General features: G+C 37.0%; 1 protein-coding gene across 3 annotated transcripts in view; it reads right to left on the bottom strand.

The window, feature by feature from the left end:
* The window catches only part of Strbp (spermatid perinuclear RNA binding protein), a 114921-nt gene that overhangs the window by 38947 nt on the left and 55117 nt on the right, over positions 1 to 20857 (bottom strand). For all 3 annotated transcript variants that reach the window (XM_051166361.1, XM_051166363.1, XM_051166362.1), the window contains exons 4-10: positions 19678 to 19843; positions 14568 to 14712; positions 6562 to 6653; positions 5647 to 5742; positions 4382 to 4493; positions 3734 to 3831; positions 3411 to 3522 (exon numbers count right to left, since the gene is read on the bottom strand). In XM_051166361.1, the coding sequence (XP_051022318.1) occupies positions 3411 to 3522; positions 3734 to 3831; positions 4382 to 4493; positions 5647 to 5742; positions 6562 to 6653; positions 14568 to 14712; positions 19678 to 19843 (821 nt within the window). The remainder of the gene's footprint in view (positions 1 to 3410; positions 3523 to 3733; positions 3832 to 4381; positions 4494 to 5646; positions 5743 to 6561; positions 6654 to 14567; positions 14713 to 19677; positions 19844 to 20857) is intronic.

Raw genomic sequence — 20857 nt, 5'->3', positions numbered from 1 at the left:
AGCTGGTACTCAACTAGAAGCTTCATCACTACTACACAGCTTTCATAGTGCTGGAAGGTGCTATGCACATGATCATAAGGGAAAAAAGTAATCATCAAAATCACCCAGCTGCAAACTACAATATACTCTGAGCTACAGTAACAAATGGCCTGGCAAAACATGTCCCATGGTTCAACAGTTGCACAAACATTATGAGACTAAACAGCCACCTTTTAAAATTCAACAGAAAGCCAGGCATGGTGGTGCAAGGCCTTTCATCCCTGCACTCTGGGAGGCAGAGGAAGGCAGATCACTGAGTTTAAAGCCAGCCTGGTCTACCAAGCAAGTCCAGGACAGCAAAAGTACACAGAGAAACTCTGTCTCAAAAAACTAAAATAAATCAATCAATTTCAATGCAAGGCCCACTCTACAAAATGGAACCCACATCTGACACTGTCAACATGTCAAAGAACCTGTGGCTAGACAGATCACATCCCTAGCAGAAAACCTACTATTATTCTCCTAAACAGATATAGCAATAAAACAACTCCTAATGAATTACTGTTATACCCACAGATTAGTGCACTGTTCAACTCTCATCCCAGAAGCTTTTCCTTGCAATACACAGCAAGTAACAGAGACCCACCAGTGGTCAACATTCAGAGACTTTAGAATTCTCAAGCCCTAAAATGTCTATTATCAGAACCACCCACCTCAAGATTCAGAGATTTATGTAGAAAACAGGGTGGAAAGATTAGAGCCTGAGGTCGTGGATGGTGTCTCCCAGCTACAATAGGCAAAGGCACATATGGAACCAAAGGGATTGTGACAAACGTATAAGGCCTACACAAACAGGATCAAGCTACACAAAACCCCAGCATGGAGGAGAAGAGGAAGGCATGAAGTACCATCTCTATCAGCAACTGACTGCTGCTGGAGGAGGGAAAGTCCATTTTCTTCAATGGTGTCACACCTGGTATACAGACCACACTCCTTTGCAAGCCCCATGCACAGGAGTCATTGGCCAATACAAACTGGACTTGATACAGAAGGAGACAAGGAGAGGCAAGACAGGAGGAAAGGGAAAGGAGGAAAGGGAAAGGGGAAAAAGGAAGGAGAGAGGAAGGAAGGGGTGGAGAGAGAACAAGCATGAGAGAAGAGACCATCAAGTTGGATGGGTAGGGAAGTGAGGGAACTGGAATAGGATAAATATGACCAAATTACATTCTATGAAATTCTCAAAGAATTAATAAAAACACTATTTAAAAAAGAATATTCTATGTGAAGGAAAAAAATTATAGGAACAAACTTAAATGTAAACATCAGGAAGCCTAGTGATTAAAGCATCAAACTGTGAGAGAGATCATCTTTTGGCCATAGGACATGGTAGTTAACTGTCTTGCCTAGTCATACAGCTAGGAAGTGACAACTAACACATAACTGCTTCTCTGGTTGTTTTATGCTGTGTGTTGACAAACATGCAGTTTTCAAATTCTTACTAAGATCTTTACATTTTAAAATTAAAAAGACCCTAAGTAACATACCAATAGATATAGTTTTACTACCTACTGGGGGGAAGAGTACTACTACTATGAATTAAGTGACTGGAATAAAAAAATGTTATTAATCACAAATAATATATTTAAACTTTTTAGTCACTTCATCCAGTTTATGGAAAATGTCTGATATCACAGGGACATGTCTTTTCCAGGACTATCACCAACAAGAATCAAGTATTCTCCTCCTACAGGATATACTGAGCACTTCTTTCCTCAGCAGCTTACAATATAAAGCAGTGATTCTCAGAACCACTACTACTCTGTGTGCTGAAGTTGCTGAGGCCTAGTTTAAAAACTACATGTCCATATGTAATGTAATAGAAATAGAAACAGAAGTATAAAAACAGAATATAAAAGACTATTCCAGTAGACAAGAGACATCATAGGATCTTCTGGGACGCTGCCTTCATAAAAAAACACCCTTCCTCTCAAAAGTCTCATTATTTTCATATAATAGCTTTGTATTTTGTTGGTTTTGAAGACCAGCTGGCTTCACACACTTAAAGCACTTGCCTCCGCCTTGCATGTACTGGGATTGTGGTTCTGTTCTGCCACAGCCAGCTAAGCAACAATTTTGATTTTGTAGACTAAAACTAGACATAATATGCTGTCCAAATAAATACATTGAGTACTATCCTTGTAATACCAAAATTATTGAAACATCAATTGTAGGAGATAGGCTACATCTTAAATAAAGAATATCAAGTACCAAATAACCTATCCTTCTTCTGACTGATGGGAAGATACAAAACCATGAAATGCTTTCTGGAGGACAGTGAGGGCACACAGAGTAAACAAATTCATGTTTGAGCATGTGTTCTCAGACAATTTAATCTGACACCAGAATTTAAATAAAGGGGGGGGGGGAGATGGTAATAGCTCTCCTGAGAGAAAGAAAATCGTTGTCAAGGCCTCAAACTAGTACATAGCAGAGCTATAATTAGAATTCCACTACTGGAAGTGGCCATTGCTCTGATATCCTAATCAGAGTAGATGAGTTTGTACTCTCCCAGACTAAAGCATTGCATCCTGCAGGGAAGGGCCTGACGCAGGGAGGTGAACAACAACAGATTATTAGCTTCAAGCGCTCCCTGGAAGTGGCCAGCTAGACCCACCAGACCCCACCCCTGCCGGGTAAGCAGAGGCCAGCTGTGAAGAAGACTCTCAAGACGAGCTGCCTGGAAGGGATTTGGAAAAACGGAGGCACTAGAAAGACTTTCCAACCTGTTGTGCTGCCTGTAGCTAAGTGTGCTTTTCATGAGCGATCGATCACCTGTGCTGGGGTGGGCATTGATGATGCAGATACCTGTGAGTCACTTTTGCTCCTGTAGGTAACCACTCACCCACATTACCGTAAGTAACCCCAATAAAATTCACCGATTCACCAAGCTGGACTGAGATGGCGTCTGTACTTTGCTCTGCCGTGGGCTCCCTATCTGGAGCGAGAAGTTGAGTATGTTTATCCTACACTGGAAGTTTTGTCACACAACAATGAGTACAGGCATGAATTTTCCAATACATTTTTCTCATCCCTTGTATTTTTGTTTCTTTCTTTCTATAAACCACCCTCAAGCATCATGAAATTCATCACACTGACCAGTGATGGCTTATGGTTTACCTCCTCTCCTTAGACCTAAAGTATGGTCCTTACGTCGATCTAGTAACAAAATCTAACACAGGAAAAAAAAAGCTAAGCACTAATAAGAACAAATGAGACAGCCAACTGATGCCACCGATGTTTGGGATAGAAGCCAACTAAGTTAAGAAGAAAAGAGGTAGCATGGATGGACAAGGCATTAAGTCCCTTAAACAAGGTGCACACCACCACTATCAACTCTAGTTAAAAAACAGAAACAAAGCTTTCATACTCACCTTCTTTATCAGTAACTGACCAGGAATACTTCTGAAAAGGCTTACTAGATGGAAGAGGGTCCATCTCCAGCACTTTATAAATCTGGCCAAAGGCTGATAGTCTAAGTGCGTGCTAAGGAATAAAACATTATGTTTAATCAAATCTCAATAACCATTACTAGCTTATATGGCATTTAACATAAATAACATGCATTATATACTGATATTATATACTGGTAGAATTCCCTAACTTATGGATACAAGAAAAGTAGCCACACAGAACAATTTTTAAAATGAAGGTTATGGTGTCTTTCTAAGCAAACAATATTATACCAATCTCATACCTGTGCACTGTGAGTGATGTCTTCTTTTTGCTGAGTGGTCATGTAGCTCAGAGCATCCGTTGGGTCTCGCTCACAAGGATCGTGAAGACCAGGACCGCCTTTGGCAAAGGCAAGGAATAATAAAAATTTAGAACAAAGTCTAGAACATAGCAAAATAACAAAAGAGAAAAGGGGGAAAAACTGAAGAATTAAAATTCTGCTCAATTAAGTGGAATATTAAGGACATTCTGTCATCTGCAGTGTTAGCTCTTAACTGTCTTTATTTTATACAAAAGTCACCTAATCAAAATTTTGAGTCTTACTCCAAGAATTTAGAATAGCATGATGAATCATCCTAATATTTAAATGAATTTTATATTTAATTTTTCAAAATTTAATACTAGAATATAATCAAAATGAACTTCATTTTAAAATAAGCATTTATATTTCCAAATTCAGACTTCTAATTCGTAGCAGACAGCTTCTATTAGTATCCTTTATGTTAGTACACATAAAACACACAAACATTCTAGCTGCTAAAATTCCAAAGAATACAACTCCTACACACCATTCTCCTCTGCAGAGGACAAACACTTAGCATATGTTTAGATAAATTAACTAAAATGAGATTTTTCTTATTCTTCTGCCTCGAGAGTTTGAAACCCTTACCAGGAAGTAGTATTCCAGATGCCAAACACTCCATTACTCGTCTCAAGGCCTCCCCAGCGCCCAAAGGTCTATTACAAGTACCTATAGACTTTTCACATATAAGCTCTAGTGGCTAGAAGATATTAAATTACAAATTAGTACATGCACCAAGTGTTAAAAGGATTCCAGTTAAATGTGAGCTGACATTTCTATCTAAAAGGAAAGCCAAAAAAGTGTAGACAATCTAGCACTTAAGAACCATTTAACTCTTTCCCCATGATTATCTACTCTAATTCAACCATTTTTTAAATCAAGTATTTTTAGATATTTTCTGAAAACATGAGACAAAAACTTTATGATTTTTTAATTACCCTGAAAAGATTTTATTAAAAACACTAGCCATATAATTATGATTAACAAGCTTTCAAATATGTAATAGCTAATAAACAACCAAGATACAAATTGGTTTATCTAAATTCTACTTAAGTTAGGAAGCACTCAACTACATAAAAAAATTCATCAAATAGCCTGCTCCAAGAGCAATGATTAGAATAAACAAAGAACTACTTCTCTTCATTAGATAAAATGAAAACTTGTGATGGTGTGCAAATATTCAGTTATTCATTATTTTATAAATGGGTCTTTGTAACTTTACATTATTTTCATAGATTTTAAAATTGTAATCTGGACTGAATCAAGCATAATAATTTCCAAATTAAGTCAATGTTACAATATATATTATATCCACAGTTAGTAATTAATATCAGGCAAATACTACACTCAACCTAATTGCATAGTTTAAAGTATATATTGTAACATTGCACTTAACCTAACATGTTGGGTCTGTGTCTACATTTGATGAAAAATTCAAAAGACACCAGTCTATTAGATAATCTCCACAAAAATGACACTGAAGGCAATGAGCCACCCAAGAAGGCTATCATGGGCAGCAAGTGATTCGTGACTGAAAAAGAAGAACAGCACTTCCAAAAGATATAAAGCCTTTAAGTCAGAAAAAAAAAAAAAAATAAAGATAATATATAGAGAGAGATAAATATAGATTTTTAAACCTTTATATAAATATATCAGCTCTAAAACACAAAAGACAAGATATAAAAGAAGTTGTGTTCATAAAAGATTTCATAAAACTGCATAAATTTCTAAGGCAAAAACAGACAATACACGCCTTGACTAACTCAAAAAATAGCCATTCCATAAAAGCATCATTTCTACAATTTCTCTGCTATAGCTTCAGATTTGTTTTTTAATTACACTTAAATACTTACCCATCCTTTCAATGGTGCCCATGTCGGTACTCTGTTGCACAAATCACGCAGAATGCGGAGGACAATTACACATGATTTTAATCCATTTGCCCTTGCCTAAAACAAACAAAATGATTCCAATATCCCTATAGAAATCTATTTCTCATTTGAAATACATTGATCATGGATAAGTTTTTTAAAATGAATACCAATTACCAAATAATTTACTGGCTTTCAAGCAAATCAAAACGTCAAGTTATGAAAAATAGCAGTTATGGTTCAGAAAGGCAGGTTTTTGAGTAAAAGTAACATTAGAAAACCTCCTTTTGTAAACGCATGACAACCCAATTCCATGAACTATATCTTAACATTTGGCTTTTCTACAGTTACATTTTACAAGCCACCATCTACTATTCAGACTAATAAGCCAAAAAAAATCACATGCCAACAAAACATCATGGAGACAGTTGAGTGGATAAAGTGCTTCCGATGCAAGCATAGAAGTTCAACCCTCAGAATCTATTTTTTAGAAGCCAGGTGTGGTGGCAGATACTTATAATCTCAGTGTTGAGGAAGCAGAAATAGGATGATCCTGGGACTTGCTGGCTAGTCAGCCTAGCCTACTTGGTGACTTCCAGATCCTAGTGAGAGACCCTATCTCCAAAAAAAAAAAAAAAGGAAGGTGGATAGCTCCTGAGAAATGACACTGAAGTTGGGCTCTGGCTAGCTCATACACACAGGTACATGCACACTACAATGGAAGCTATTCAATGCACTTTATCTAAAGGAACTGATTTACTCCAACAATGATTCTATGAGCTACAAAGTATCCCCATTTCATACAGCGCACAGAAAACACTAAGTGACAGGGGTTCCAAATAAAATTAATCTACACATGGCTATACAGAAACAGTAAGGAAATAACAAAGTGCCAACCTGAAACCATTTGGCATGTCGAAGCGAAGCCAAGGCATTCAGACATTTCTGCCTGTCCAATAAGTCCGGAGGGTCTTTCACCATTACATTTTCTAATAATAAAATAGGATAAAGGGGAACAGATACAGTCTGAAAGGGTGTTGTTAAGAAAACAGCAACAGCAATAAAAAGAAAGCAGCATTTGAGTAAAGTTATAAGACTACCAAAAAATTTTATAATTTGGTTTTGTTGCTTCTTTTTAAGATTAAGGACACATTATTTACATAGTCATCAGATTCTGTGCAAAAAATGCAAAAGGAATTCAGCAAAGGGATTAGTGACCACTGCTTCTGATTATCAATCCAGGATCTTATTAATAAACATGTGCACCATCATAGTAAACAAACTAAGTACACAGCACTGCTTTCTTTGGCAAACTACAAAGTAGCACATCTGGGAACAATAGCAATAAAGACATTTTGATAACTCATCAAAATCTTTAACAGTTGGAGCTCTTATATAATAATGTTAGATAAGCTGAAAATATACTGCGTGTGACCAAAAAAGAAATTAATTGTTTATGATCAAAAAGAAAATTAATTGCTTCTAAACAAACTCAATCACTAAATAATAACCATTGATGAGAACTCAAAAGCTACTTTGAGGTTTATTCAATATTTCTTTTGAGCCAAAATTTTACAACTACAAATATAAAATAAACATATTTCTTATTTATTGATTGCTTTTTCTTTAAGGCAGTTCATTACAGACTGCTACCTAATCATGGACTTAAACATGATTAACAATAAAAACCACAACATATTTGAGATGTCACATGATAGTAAATACAAGTTTCTAATACCAAGCTTATTCTGCTAAGCTATTAAGTGGATTTTTCAATTTTTTAAATCTTGATGCATTATTTGAAAACATAATTCCAAAAAAGTATTCCTACAAAAGGACTGTCTAAGCCCTAAATCAGATTTATTACTCTCTCGTAAAAGTGCTTTTAAGCCAAGAAGTTGTGGCACAACACCTTTAATCCCAGCACTGGGGAGGCAAAGGTAGGCATATCTCTGTGAGCTCAAGGCCAGCCTGGTCTAAGAGTAAGTTCCAGGATAACCAGGGCAGAAAAATCCTGTCTCAAAAAAAAAGAAAGGGAGTGAGGGAAGGAAGGAAGGCAGGGAGGGAGGAAGGCAGGGAGGACAAGCTTTAAATATAAGAGTCCCACCAACACTTTGTTTCACTATTCCCATTAACAGCAGATATGGAGTGCACTGCATGGTCCAAGCAATGTAAATACTTTAAATGGTACAAAAGAACATGGGTATTTTTTGGTTTCCTTAGTTATCAGTGACTCTACAGTGGCAAATCCAGTGTTTATTCTACTAGTTAAAGTGTTACAAAACCTGAAGGCATGATGCCTAACTAAGAGCACAAACAAAAGGAAGAACTGTGAGCTCCTTGCACTGCTGTGACACTAGAGGATGACTTTAGTGCTACACACTTATTTTCTGCCAAGCCAGCCTCACTGCAGGTGCCTGCATTGTTTCCCATTAACCCTTGCCAGCCAAAATCACAATGCTGGATCTCATTCCATTACTCATTTCTCAAAAACTAGAAGCCTCAAAAAGAATTATCAATGTGGACTTGTTTATACATCCAAACAAATATGGTACTCCTGGACTTGTTTCTACAGACATAAATATACAAGTGAGTCATTTTAATGTTTTGTCATCAAATTGTTTAATTTTACTCAATACAAGCATTTGTGTAAAACTCATATAAAAGATAAAACATGTCTAAATGAGTTACTAGAACTTCTTAAAAGGTAGAGCCGACCAAGGCTGACTGTCTGTTAAGCAACATAATCCAAATTGCCTATTTTTTTCTTCAATTTTTAAATTAATAGTTAAGTTTTATTCTACAACCTTATGGAGTCAAGATGTCAGAAAGGAAGAGGGGCAGAGGTAAGATGCAGGAAGCCAGAACTCTGTTCATCTCCCAGTATTTTCTCCAATTGTTTGTAAGAAGTTTACCCTAATTGTGACATAGATATTTTTAGCAGAGACAAGAGAAAGATATTTTTGATGACTTCTTTCATGTCAAAATTAGATTATAACCACAAATTCTTATTGGAAAAAAAAGTCAAGACATCAGCTTGCTACAGACAGCCAACATTTGGAAACAACAGATTTTACTAAGAAGAGATGAAAAACAGCACTGAGGATTTGCAGCAGATTCCCTTTATATCAACATCAAAATGGCCATTTTTCTTCATGCTCTGACAGTCAAAAGATCCAAAATGTTTTATTATTCATGAGGCTGGAAACAGCAGAACTATAACAATACACTTATCTTGAAAAGACTTTCATATTATGTTGATATATAAGCATACAGCACTACAATGCTACTTAAAAGTCCATGCTGTCTATTCCCTTTATATGGCTCATATATTTTTACGTATTTTCACTGATTAAAAAAAAACTTCATTAATGTCACAATCACAAAACTGGTGTTGGGAAAACAATGTCACTCCTGACATAACCTCAATTTAAATATTTTAGGACTTTAACACAGGTGTGAGAGGTCTACGTGTGTTTGTTTCAACTTTATTAGGTAAGCAAAGATTCTTTTTTTTAAAGTCATCATTAATTAATTAAAACAGCAGAAAGCACCTGCGTGCAGTGGTGCACGCCTGTAATCCCAGCACTTGGAGAGGCAGAGGCAGCTGAATCTCTGTGAGTTCGAGGCCAGCCTGGTCTACAAAGTGATTCCAACACAGGCAAGGCCACACAGAGAAACCCTGTTTCAGGCCCTCGCCCCCACCAAAGAGCAGAAAGTCAGAGGCAGGTGGATGAATATCTGTACGTTCCAGACCAGCCTGGTCTACATAGTGAGTTCCAAGCCAAGGGAACATAGAGAAACCCTGTCAAAAAAAAAAAAATTTTTTTTTTCTTTTAAGTATATACAAGTATGATTCATTTCACTTGCTTTATAAGAAACATAAGAAATAGCACAGGAAAATGGGCAAGTATTGACAAAAAAGTCAAATGCAAAGAAAAATGGGCTTTAAAAATGTTTTTGTAACCTACCATCAGGTTATGAAGGTACATGCAGCATTCTGAGCACTGGAAAAAAGGCTATTATGCCTAACCTTGCTCATTTGGTTAAAGGTTAGATCAGTGAACATCATTCTGCAGCAGGCAGTCAATTTTTCTCAGTGCTTTGTATGCAAAGTATCTGCCCCTGTTAACAGAACACTAATCTACAAAGGAAGAACAGGGGGAAAGGCAGACATGACTGTGGCTGTGTTATGTGTCTAGAACCTGGCTCTTCAAAAGTAAAATAACAGAGCTGGGGAATCATGGCAGTCTCCATGGAAATCTGGATAAAGCTGAGCTCTCGGCTCATCCTGACACAATTTTTTTTTTAGTACGTCTAAGGATATCCTGAAACCTCTTTTCTCTCAATTCCTTGAAGCTTTCTGGAAAGACATGCCTAAGCTATTGTTCATGAAAAAAAAATGACACAGTAATATAAACAGGTGGACGCAAGAAGCACTGTCCTCCTAGTTTGTCTAGTTATGCCACGAACAGTATCTTAGTGATAGTCAAGCACTGGACAGAAAATGACTATAGGTTTGCTCTGCAACAGTGCATATCTAGCACGTGGGGAAGGCAGGAAAATAAAGCCTGCAGCACCACAATTATGGACTGCAACAAAGTCTACCATCAACTGGTGAAAAGGAACTCCAGGACAACTTCTCTGTCAAGCTCTGACTCTACCTTAGTACTGAGGACAAAAGTTGATTTTAGAATAAGCAAGAAAAGGCTCTACGTTCACTATCTGCTTGGTTTAAAATCACAATGTAAACTAATTTTATATACAATTTATCACCTCCCATAGCAAATACATTTCTAGTTTAAAATTACAAGCACCAAAGTTGAGGCTGTGTAATAATTGTCAGAAAAAAAAAAGGGGGGGGGGGGACAGCTAAAGTGTCCATGCAGTAATCCCAGGCAAGAATGGGAAAGAGGATTGATTCTATACTGGACTTTGTCAGGTTAGCTGAGCAAATATGATACATTCCTGCTTGTAACAGAGCAATAGTTACTTTCCTCCTAGGGCCAGTGTGACATTTTTAAATAAATCATATATGAGAAAATGTTTATAACATGGTGAGCCATAAAAATACCGTAAAAGAAGTATTATTCAAGCTGCCCATTGGCAGTATCATTTTTGTACACTGGACTGTGTTTTCTCTGCTGACTGAAAATTCACTGTACAGATTCATTTGTGATGGTCTCTGGTAACCTGCCTCTGTGTCCTATGTGCTTAGGATAAGAGATAAGGGTAGGAGGAGGGGAAAAAGATGTGCCTTCCACAGAGCATAAGCTACACAATAAGCCAACTCATGACGAGTACCACAGAGTATACTGTATATTCACTTATAAAAATGGATTTCAAGCATGGTTTGAAGTTCACTATATGGACAGATGTAGTAAGGCAGGTCAGTACTCCAGAGGCTAAGGCAAAAGGTTCTCTGTGAGTTCAAGGTTATCCTGGTGTACTTGGTGAGTTCCAGGCCAGCCAGAGCTACATAGTAAGTCCTTGCCTCAAAAACAAAACAAAACAAAAAAAAAACCCCAAAAGTAGCTTAGCTGTGTCAAGGTTTGGCTACCTGACTCTAGTGTGCTCACGTTAGTCTCCCTTGTGAGACGATCTGAGTAGGAGTAGTAGCTGAGTTGTTCCTGCAATTTCCTCCTTTGAATGTAGTTATATACCTCACTGTATATAAAGTCTCTCACTGAAACCTGTGAACTTGTTGTTTCTGTATTATCTATACTCTGAAATTAGGAAGCCTGCCCAGTGTCACACAACACTAATAAAGTAGAGAACTGAACACGCAGATGTTATGCAGCAAGATCTGTGCTTTTTCTCCTATGCCATTTTTTTTCTTTTAAGGAAATAAATAGTACAAGGCCTTCAAATAAATAGAGTGTGTTAATATTGATAACATAGAAGTCTTATTTGTGACTTTTTTTAAAAAATCATTATGAACTCTTGATAACTTAGAACATAAATGGTTATATACAATTCTACACAGACAATATTAAAGATAAATTTCATGCCCTACCTAGTCCCAGTCCTCTGCCTGTTCTCAACCTTCCTCTCACTTACATTTTGCTAAAATCATTTAGCAAGTTAAAAGAAGAAAGCAAAGTGCTTGGCTTGTGTATCTACTGTAAAAATTTGGGAGTGGTAAAAGCATGTCAGAATACTTTGACAAAATGTCTCAGAGTGGAGGTCAGGTGCTACAAGACATTATTTAACTTTAAGAAAGAAAGCAAAAAGAAGGGAAGAAAAAGCTATCTTTCAGTACCAGGTATCCCTGAAAGGTAACTGTGCCTTGTGTCTCCACCCCATGGAGATGGAAAGAATTACGTCAAAGAAAACAGTAGTGTCTAGGTGAACAAACATTACATAATCCAGAATGCAGAAGCTCAATTATGCTAGATGCTCCAAACTGCCCAGGAATATACACAAAAAGGTATCTATGGCAAAGACCAGATTAGAAAAAACAAGTAAACTGTAAAATATCAAGTTGGTCACCAGGGCTGGGATATTAAAAGAGCAACAAAGTGAATCTTTCTGCCATCAAAGAGACAAGTAACATATGTTAAACATTAGCTGACCCCTTCGCTTTACCTAATTCTCAACAAGCTGATGGATGAGTCATCACATAGAGGCCTTTAGAACCTCAGTAACTTAAAACAATTAAATAAAGATTGTGCTTATTATTTGATACAAATCCCATTCTATCATTACTAGTGCTCCAGAAAGGCATTAATATACTAAAAGCCTGTTTTTAGCCTCTCTGAACCAAAATCAAGGTTTTAAAAGCAACAGGTTAAGCCTGAGGGACTCAACACTGAAAGTTATGACAAAATCCCATGCGAATACACAAAGCCCACAGGGAAAAAAAGCTTTTATTCCTGATACCTTCAAAGAGATAAAGGCAGGAGCAGATACAAACAACTCTCAATACAAAAATAACGTTTAGTAGCACCTATAATTAGAACTCTACATAGAAACAGTTGGTTTTGTGCTACAGGGTCAAGAAGAACACAGCCTACCAGAATTAACACTTATCTTGATACACCAGAAATCAGAAATCCTAGATCTGCTGTTAAAAAAATTAAGCCATTTAAGAGACCAGTTCCTCTGAGGTGCTATAGACATGCTATATAAAGGGTAAAGTACAGGCATTAAACCCAACTATAGATTGAAAGTAATTTAAATATGACTCAAAAATGTTTTGTTTGTTTCGTTTTTCAAGTCAGGGTTTCTCTGTGTAGCCTTGGCTGTCCTGGACTCACTTTGTAGACCAGGCTGGCCTCGAACTCACAGTGATCCGCCTGCCTCTGCCTCCCGAGTGCTTTATTTCTGATTTTAGTTGACCACATGAGCCAACTCCCACCCCCTGCAAAAAAAACAAAATCTTTTTTTTAAAAGGTGGCCATCTATTCTAGTTCCAGGATTCTATGATTCATGTCTAAGAATCAAAAATCTACATAAGGTATCATTATCAACAATTTAAAGTAAACTACAAAACTGACCTATATTCTTTTCCACTTTAGTGGTACTTATGGTACACAATGAGATTTGTTGAAATCTGACAGACGAAAAATACAAGTATCCTACTGGCCCATATGTACAAGAGTGTCTCTAAAATTGTTGTGAGACTGGTCAGCTGATCAAAAGTCCAACACAAGAGAACTATCACCTGGCATGTTGTCTTTGAAAAGGACTAAGAATACAAACTCACTCAACAAAATAAAAACATAAAAAATGAAGCTCAAGCTGGTAGCACACGCCTGTAATCCCAGCACTTGAGAAGCAGAAGCAGGCATATCTCTCTAAGGCCAGCCTAGTCTACAAAGTAGTCTAGGACAGCCAAGGCTATACAGAAAAACCCTGCCTCAAAAAAAAAAAAAAAAAAAAAGCCAGGTAGTGGTGGAGCATGCCTTTAATCCCAACACTTGGGAGGGAGAGGCAGAGGCAGACAGATCTCCATGAGTTCAAGGCCAGCCTGGACCACAGAGTGAGTTCTAGGACAGCCAGAGCTGTTACACATAGAAACTCTCTTGAAAAACAAACAAAAAAATTAAAAATTTAAATTAAAAAAAAAAAGCTCATCACACATCTCTGAACTTTTCAAAACTAATAGTTAAATAATTTCTCATTCTTCATTTATGAGGATGACAATGTCACACAGTTATTATTTTTAACATATATCCTATTCAAACTGTTAACAGGTCAAAAGCTTCTCAAAAATTTACTGATGGCCCACACCTTTAATCTCAGCACTAAGAGACAGAGGTAGGTAGATCTCTGTGAGTTTCAAGCCATCCAACTCTAGATAGTGAGTTTTGGGGCAACCAGGGCAATGCAGTGAGGCTCTTGTCTTCAAAATAAAAAGTGTGTGTGTGTGTGTGTGTGTGTGTGTGTGTGTGTGTGTGTGTGTGTTCACTGGTTCTTTTTCTTTATACTATAAACCAAATCTACATAGAAATAACAAATAACTAAACTTTACAAAGGTATACAATTATTAGAAGTCAAACATACAAGTAAGTAATTTCTAAATCAGCAAATGAATTTAAAAATAGTTCTGGTTTATACCACATCTGACCAGTAAACTAGCATAATCTGACTGGTAAGCTAGTATAATAGAACAGGTTGGATGATATCAATGACTTGAAGTTACACTAAAAAAAAGAAAGCAGATCACCAAAGTGGTAGAAAAATTAAAGCACAGTTAAAGCTCACATGATAAACACAAGTCTCTGAAAGTGCACTTTAAAATATCATCAGATGGCTTACACAAGCAAATGAAATCTGTAGCCTCCTAAATACCAAGGCATAATTAAGACAGTACTGAAAAGAGCTGTTACATGGAAAAATAAAAAAAAGAAAGAAAAAGAAACATATGTATGTGTATATATATATATACACATATGTACCTCCATCCTTCTTCTCCAATTCGTCCCTAATTAGAGGGGAAGTAAGTATCACCTTCAAAGTCAATGTTGGCTCTTTCGTGTTCCGAATTATAATGGATGCTTCATTTATACATTGTTCCACTTGGTATTTCTCTTCTGTCAGTTTCTGAAAGTCAATGAGATATCAAAAACACTCATTTAATCAGATTAAAGTCTCTAAAAGGGAACCCTTGTGCTAAGTTAGTAAATAATAATAACTATTAGTATCACTATGCCAAAAAGTCAAATAAGATCCACAACTATAACTAGTTCCTCAATTTGTGGATAACTTCTTTCAACTTAAGCAAGCTAATTCTCCATCCCTCATAAAAGAACCATGTCAACCATGTAGACAGTTATGAAATAATATTTAAAACTATTTTTCTTCCATGTAAAATGTCAATAAGCAGTATTATAGCAAAGTATAAATAAGTATTCTTGAAATTATTATAGTAAATTATCATATAAATGCAGATAAGCTGGAAATGTTCTCCAAAACAACAGTGGTGTTGACAGAATACAAGACTATAAAATTGTGAGTGAAAAAGATGTCTACTTAAAAAAAAAAAGTCTGCTTATATTCACCTAAAACAATGAGTATAAACAGTAGCCTTGTATAATTAAGATAGAAATCGCTACGAAACTATTGAGACTTGTCATTATGAGATAAGCCAACTGGCATTCACAGGGAAATTTATATTGCTTCTTTTAACATACAATGAGATAAACATATAATCTGAGGCTTTCATAAAATATTAAATGTACAATTAAAGTCCCTTCTTCTTCTTCTTCTTTTTCTTCTTCTTCTTCTTCTTCTTCTTCTTCTTCTTGTCCCTTCTCCTTCTTCTCCTCCTCCTCCTCCTCCTTCTTTCGTTTTTTTTAGATAAGGTTTCTATGTGTAGCCCTGGCTGTCCTAAAACTTGCTCTGTAGACCAGGCTATCCTCAAACTTAGAGATCCACCAGCCTCTGACTCATAAGTGCTGGGATTAAAGGTGTGTGCCACAACAGCACAAGGCATTTCTTAATGATCAAGCTTAATATATAATTTACTGACATAAAATAGGCTAAATAATAAAGGGTATGCTCTAAAAAAACTTATTTATAGTTTTTTTAAACTATCATTTCAATATTAAGTACTTCAAAATAACAAGAAAAAGAAAACTCAATGTTGAGCAGAATTCAAAGAAGAAAAAAACCACACAATGAATGTAAGAACCAGAAGCAAAATAAACATTCATTTTGCCAATGAGGAAAAAAAAAAATCATTAAAGTTATCTATTGGAGGGCTAGAGAGATGAGTTGGCCACACAGTGCTAACCACAGAAGCACAAGGACTCAGTTTGATCCCAGCACACATGTAAAACAATAGACAGGACTAGAGAGCTGGCTCAGTGGCTAGCACCACTTGCCGCTCTTGCAGAAGACAAAGGTTCAGCACTCAGCACCCACATGGCAGCTCACACCCATCTGTAACTCCAGTTCCAGGGGACTTGATACCTTCTTCTGGCTCCTCAGGCATCACACATGGTGCACACAACTCAAAATAAAAATAAACATTATTTTAAAGTAACAGGCATGGTGGTATTATGCCTCGAGTCCCTGAAACTGGGAGATGGATACAGATGAATCCCTGGGACTTAATGGCGAGCCATCCTACCTATTCTAACTAAGGAGCCCCCGGTCGCACCAAGATTATATCTCAAAAAAGAAGATGAACAGTTCTTCACGAAGGGCAACACAACAAATACTCCTCTGATTTCCACATCCAAATGCACACACAGGAACACACACACAATCTATTGGGCATGGAGAGATGGATCTGTTCTTAAAGAGCTGGCTCAGTGATTTAACAGCATTTGCTGCTCTTTCAGAAGGCAAGGGTTCAGCATTCAGCACCCACATGGCAGGTCATTCCCATCTGTAACTCCAGTTGCAGGGGACCTGATACCCTCACACAGATATAAATGCAGGCAAAACATCAATGCCCATTAAAATGAAAAAAATCATTTAAAAAAAATTTTTTTAAATATCTATTGGAAAATAAGTCAAACTAAAAATTTCAATTATAATATACATCCAAAGTAAAAAACATTGTATGAATTTAGACTAAATTAACTTCAAAGATTACTGGGTTTGTCAACCTTTGCCTCCTTTGTTCAAAAAAGTTCTAAAACCACCCTAGTAGAGTACAGAGAGAAAACAGTATATTTCTATCTCAGTTAATTAACATAGTACACGGCTGGACTAGTTCTACAGTAAGTAGTCTGTAAGAAAGGTCCTGTCAGAGATTATCATTTTACACACACACACACACATACACACACACACACACACACACACACACACACACACACACACACGTAGAGCGTAGTAGGGAATATGTGAAGGTCACACTAAAAATTATTTCCTGAAATATTAATTATATGTGTGTGATTAAATAGAAGGAAATGTGTATACATGTGTATACCTTAATCAACATTGGTGGACAATTAAGATTGCACTTTCCAGTGAAATGTGCCTCCGCCCAAATATAGAAATCCATTTTAAATTGAAATATATGTCTCATAATATCTACCATTGGCCCTAAATGTTCAAGCTTTTTTCACCTCTTCTAACTCTTAGAAGACTTCAGAATGTTTTATATCCTTTTAGTCTTCTCCAGCCCTGAAAGCCCAAACTTCCTAAAATTTGAGATGGTCTGCGAATGTATACCTTCTCTTGAGATTTTTCCTAGAAAATTCACTAGATCAACAGTGACATTTTAAAATCAAGGTGCCCAGAAATAAAGATCCTCACTTGAGAAAGACACAATTAGAGCTCAACAAGTAAAACCTGCACAGAGAAAGCACTAGTGTTTAGACAGAAGCTATCAAATATGCTATATCTTCAAAGCTGCAGAAATGATGTGAGAATGGGAGGTGGTGGCCCATGCCTGTAACCCTAGCACTCAGGAGGAGGAAGAGGCAGCCAGATCTCTAAGTTCAAGGCCAGCCTGCACTACAGAGCAAGCTCCAGGACAGCCAAAGCTACACAGAGAAACTCTGTCTTGGAAAAACAAAAATAAAAACAAAGGAAAGAGAGGGAGAGAAAGAAAAAGGAAAGGGAAGGAAGGAAGGAAGGAAACAAACCAGAGAGAGAGTTTTAAAATAGTATGCGCACTCTCCATTTTTTAAAGGCTTTATGTATTTTTATTTAGTGTGTATGAATGTTTTGCCTGTGTGTATTAAGTCGACCACATGTGTGTAGTACTCACAGAAGGCAGAAGACGGCAGTAGATCCCCTGGAACTGCAGTCAAAGATAGTTAGCTGTGAGCCACCTTGTGAATGCTGAGAACTGAACCCAGATCCTCTACAAAGCAAGTATGCTTAACCACTGAGCCAGCTCTCCAGGATGTCTTTATGTTTTCTTTCTTACGAGAATTAAACTTTAAAAGGGGGAAAGCAGGGAGGCACGACAACTTCAGTGGCTAAAGATGCTTGGTGCCAAGCCTTAGAACCTACATACACTGATTCTTGCAAGTTGTCTTCAAAATTCCACAGGAAGCAAATAAATAGCTGAAGGAAGAGTTATTTTGTTTGTTTTTAAGACTTAAAAGCAAAGGGAAGAATATTTCGGAAGGAGACCAGTAGAAGAGGGAGAGTACAAAAGAAGGAAACAAATTGTTGAATAGATCAAAACAAATGGTCTATATATATCAGAATAACCCAATAAAATTTTAATATTGTTTTTGTATTTTTTAGCTTTATTTTTAAAACTTGCAAAAAAAATCACACCTAAATTAATCAAAACTAAAAACTGTTTTTTTAAAAGTATCTGTCTCATTTATAAAAAATACAAATTTTAAAAGAAACAAAGAGGGTTAGAGAGATGGCTCAATGGTTAGGAACAACGGCTGCTCTTCCAGAGGACCCAGGGTCTGTTGCCAGCACCCACAGGTTAGTTCACAACTGTTCCAGGAGATCCAATGCCTTCTTCTGGCCTCCTATAAACATAGGCAAAACACACATACACATAAATTTTTTAAAGATATATTTATTTATTATGTATACAGTGCTCTGCCTACATGTACAACTACAGGACAGAAGAGGGCATCTGATTGGATTGTACATAGTTGTGAGCCACCAGGTGGTTGCTGGGAATTGAACTCAGGACCTCTGAAAGAGCAGTCAGTGCTCTTAACCTCTAAGCCATCTCTCCAGCTCCATAAATTTAAAAAATGAAAAAAAATTTTAACATAGTTTTTCAAGAATAAAGGAAAGCAAGCATGGACAGACAGATGAACATTCACATTCACCAACTCAGAAGTTTAGACTTGTAGGCGGACATCTGTTTCTGCGACACAGATATGAAGACAGCCTAAAATACAGTTACCAATAAACTGCAATCCAAAGAATACAAGTAACATAACTGAAATGAAAGACAACATCAGCTTCCTAATCAGTGTAGCACACATCTCTGGATAGGCCAACAAGGTGAGTCTTAGGGTAACCAGAGCCCAAGAGCATGCCAGCATTAAAATTTTCTAGACCTAAGCCAATGCGAAAGTAATTTGGAAACCAAACAGAAATAGTGACTTTTCATAAACTTAACAGATGGGTAACTTTAAACTAAGTCTTAGGACCTGCAAGAAGGTTTATAAGCAAGTCAAACTGTTTGGCATGTTACCTTGACAGGCTGAGTTCAGTCCCCAGATCCTGCATAAAGGTAAAAGAAGAAAACTAGACCCACAAAGTTGTCCTCTGGCCTCACATATGCAAACACACGTGCGTGCACATGCACACACACACACACACCCCAGTTAATAAATTAAAAACTTTAACCAAATCTTCAATTTTTTTTTCCCAAGACAGGGTTTCTCTGTGTAGCCATGGCTGTCCTGGACTTGCTTTGTAGATCAAGCCTCAGCAAGACATGCCTGAAAGGTTTAAGACTCTACATTAATGGCCTTATTCTGGTAAATATATGCGGAGTATAAATCACCAGAAATGTGGATTCCTCACTGACCAGATTATGCTGGGTTTTTGTTTTTGTTTTTTTTTAATACCTATCCCTGACTTACAAATTCTCAGGTGCAGTTCAACAGTACTTACCTGAATCTGAATAGGAAGGTTATCCTTGACTGTATTTAGCAGGGTTTCTGTAGGTTTGTCTTTGCACATTAAAACCAACTCCAGGTCCATATCATCTTTAATCAGCAGGCCTTTTGCAACCAAGCCAATCCTCATTACACCACACAATGTTCGGCCACCTTGATCCCTACAAATAAAAGCCCTTATTATTTTATTTATTTATTTATTTATTTATTTATTTATTTATTTATTATGTATGCAGTGTTCTACCTGCATGTACACCTGCAGGCCAGAAGAGGGCATCCAATCTCATTACAGATGATTGTGAGCCACCACGTGGTTGCTGGGAATTGAACTCAGGGCCTCTGGAATAGCAGTCAGTGCTCTTAACTGCTGAGCCATCTCTCCAGCCCACATATTATTATTTCTAAAACATTTTCCAAGCTACAATTAATCATCATTGGTTTCCAGAATACCTACATAAATGGAAAAACTATTGTACATCCAGACATCCAAAAGACCATGCAAGTGGTCCCAACATGTTTTATTGTTTCTCTTTTTATGCTTACATGTTTACTGAAGGATAATATGACAAATAACGTGGAATAATAGCTGGCACCCAGTAAATGTTACCTCACTGATTAAGTTCTAAATTATGTTCTTTTTTGTTTGGTTGGAGTTTTCTTTGTTGTTGTTGTTTTGAGACAGGGTTTCTCTATGTAGCCTTGGCTATCCTGGACTTGCTCTGTAGACCAGGCTGGCCTCAAACTCAAGAGAGATCCACCTGCCGCTGCCTCCCAGGGCTTGGATTACAGGCATGCACCACCACCACCCAGTGTTAAGTTCTAAATTATAATCATGATGCTTGATCTTACCACCCCACAGGTAGAAGACAGCACAATTGAGCAGGGAAACTAAGTCCTTATTCAAAAGTCTTGAACTTAAATAATTAATTTGAGGGCTGGAGAGATGGCTCAGAGATTAAGAGAACTGGCTGCTCTTCCAAAGGTCCCAAGTTCAATTCCCAGCAACCACATGGTGGCTCACAACCATCTATAATGAGATCTGATGCCCTCTTCTGGCTGCAGGCATACAAACAGGTAGAACACTGTATACATAATAAATATTTTTTTAAAAAAATAATGAATTTGAATATAAGTTACTAGAAAGCAAGCAAACCAATATAATAAATTACTTAGAA

Source organism: Acomys russatus, chromosome 24, assembly GCF_903995435.1.
Source record: "Acomys russatus chromosome 24, mAcoRus1.1, whole genome shotgun sequence".
Lineage (NCBI taxonomy): Eukaryota > Metazoa > Chordata > Mammalia > Rodentia > Muridae > Acomys > Acomys russatus.
Note: the sequence above shows the minus strand (reverse complement) of the source record. Positions and strands in the feature narration are given on the sequence as shown.